The sequence below is a fragment of the Numida meleagris genome, unplaced genomic scaffold (assembly GCF_002078875.1).
Source record: "Numida meleagris isolate 19003 breed g44 Domestic line unplaced genomic scaffold, NumMel1.0 unplaced_Scaffold547, whole genome shotgun sequence".
In the NCBI taxonomy this organism is placed as follows: Eukaryota; Metazoa; Chordata; class Aves; order Galliformes; family Numididae; genus Numida; species Numida meleagris.
Genome location: NW_018364763.1, coordinates 9,865 through 12,076, shown reverse-complemented (window position 1 = coordinate 12,076; position 2,212 = coordinate 9,865). Strand labels below are relative to the sequence as shown.

General features: G+C 63.1%; 1 protein-coding gene across 1 annotated transcript in view; it reads left to right on the top strand.

Moving 5' to 3' along the window:
• LIX1L (limb and CNS expressed 1 like) overlaps positions 1-2,197 on the top strand; it is a 9,610-nt gene extending 7,413 nt beyond the window's left edge. The window contains exons 6-7 of the mRNA XM_021383794.1: positions 1,258-1,335; positions 1,455-2,197. Of these exons, the coding sequence (XP_021239469.1) occupies positions 1,258-1,335; positions 1,455-1,697 (321 nt within the window). The 3' untranslated portion in view covers positions 1,698-2,197. The remainder of the gene's footprint in view (positions 1-1,257; positions 1,336-1,454) is intronic.
• The last annotated feature ends 15 nt before the right edge of the window (positions 2,198-2,212 follow it).

Sequence of the window (2,212 nt, the reverse complement as noted above, 5' to 3'; positions counted from 1 at the left end):
ATTCCCCCCGTCCTATCGCTATCCACCCTCATGAACAATCGTTCCCCCTCCTGTTTATACGCTCCCTTCACATCTTGGGAGGCCACAGTGAGGACTCCCTGGAGCCTTCTCTTCTCCATTTCATCTTGGATTATGGTGATTAAGAGTCCCCACTGCGCGGTGCCTGCCCTCAAAGCACAGCGCACCCTGAGCCGTCCCCCCTCCCACCCCGCTGGGTTCCATCCATGCATCGAGGCGCCCGTCAGCTGCCGTGACGCCGATGGGCTCCGGGTGGCGGGGCGGGAGGAGCCCACGCGGGGCAGGTGCTGCGGGCTGAGCTCCCTCGGGGCTCTCCCCATCTCCCTGTGCCCGGGGTCGTTGCTGCGGGCAGGAGGCAGCAGCGTTGGTGTCCGAGCTCCTGGTGCCTGGGGGAGGCTCCTGGGGCCGTGGCGGTGCCTGGGGAGCCTCACGGCGGCTGCACCTTTACAGAGCTGCGTCTTCGCGGCCCTGCAAGGAGAGCGTTTGCTGGGAGTGGTTCTTGGGCGCCCGCTGTGCCCGGCGGTTCCGCTCTGAGGTCGCAGCGTGACACCGGAGCCCTTGGGCAGAACCGGGTGTCACTTCTGTGTCCGTCCGGTGGCAGGGGGATCTCTGCCCGCTGCTGGGAGCTGGGCTCAGCGCTCGCATCCCGGCTCGTTGCTGTTGTCTTCCATCTTCCTTGCTGTCCTGATTAATACTGACTCGTTAATTCCGGGCCCTTGTTTATGGAGTCCTGAATTCTGGAGAAGAGGAGGCTCAGAGGTGACCTTGTGGCTCTCTCTGAGTCCTGAAGGGAGGTGGTAGTGAGCTGGGGGTCGGCCTCTTCTCTCTTGTAACTGGTGACAGGACGAGGGGGAATGGCCTCAAGTTGCGCTGGGGGAGATTTGGGCTGGACATGAGGAAATACTGCTTTCCTGAAAGAGTGGTTGGGTGCTGGAACGGGCTGCCCAGCGAGGTGGGGGAGGCACCGTCCCTGGAGGTGTTCAAGGAACATTGAGATGTGTTGAGGGACACAGCTCAGTGGGGTTATATTGGTGGTAGGTGGATGGCTGGACTGGAAGATCTTGTCGGTCTTTTCCATCCTTGCTAATTCTGTGATTCTGTGATCCTACAAATTCAGAGGACCCTGTGACCCTCGCACCCGGAAGGGCCGCGCGTGGCACAGAGCCCTCGGCCCCCGGGGCCGGGAGGAGCGGAGCCCCCTGGCTCGCGCCCGCTGAGCGCCCTTGCCGTTTGTTGCAGGAGCTGATGACGGTGTTCCAGCTGCTGCACTGGAACGGCAGCCTCAAGGCCATGCGGGAGCGGCAGTGCTCGCGCCAGGTGAGTGGGGCTGGACGCCTCAGGGCTCCCGATGCCCGGGGCCGGTTCCTGAGCCCCCGCAGCCGCACGGAGCCGGGCGCGCGTCTCCTGAGCCCCCCCCCCCCCATCCTCGCCACCAGGAGGTCCTGGCTCACTACTCCCACCGCGCTCTGGACGACGACATCCGGCAGCAGATGGCCATGGACTGGGTGAACAGGGAGCAGAACAGCCCGGGGGCCCTGTCCCGAGAGCTGGCTTCCACCGAGAGGGAGCTGGACGAGGCGCGCCTGGCGGGGAAGGAGCTGCGCTTCCACAAGGAGAGGAAGGACATCCTGATGCTGGCGGCCGGGCAGCTGGGCAGCATGCACCCCTCCGGCTGCTAGGCTCCGCGCCAGCCCTCGCGGGGCCCTGCCTGCCTCACTCCCAGCGTCCTCCACAACCGGGGCCCGTTTGCACATTTTAAACATCACTTTCCTTTTTTTTTTTTCTTTTTTAATTTTTTGTAAAGAACCCCAGCGCTCCTGTATGTACAGATTTTGATACCACTTTAACCCTTGCTTCTCGGCCTCCCCCTCCTCCCGTCTGCTGGGGGGTTCCCTCCATCCCTTTTTGACTTTAAAGATGGCATTTACGACGCAGCCCGGCAGCGTTAAAGAGCTGGGGAGGGATCCGTGGCAGCGGCCCGGGGCTGAGCCGAGCCGTGCGGGATTTGCCCGCATCCCAGCACCCAGCGCCCCGAGGGCATTTCCCATGGGGCGGCCCCGTTGGGAGGCGGAGGCGAGGGACGCCGCCTTCCCCGCAGCTATTCCACTTTTGTACCCCCACCCCGACGAGCCGACCTGGTTTTTATATCTATTTTTATACACAGCCCCTTTTCACAGCGCTATTGAGCCTCGAC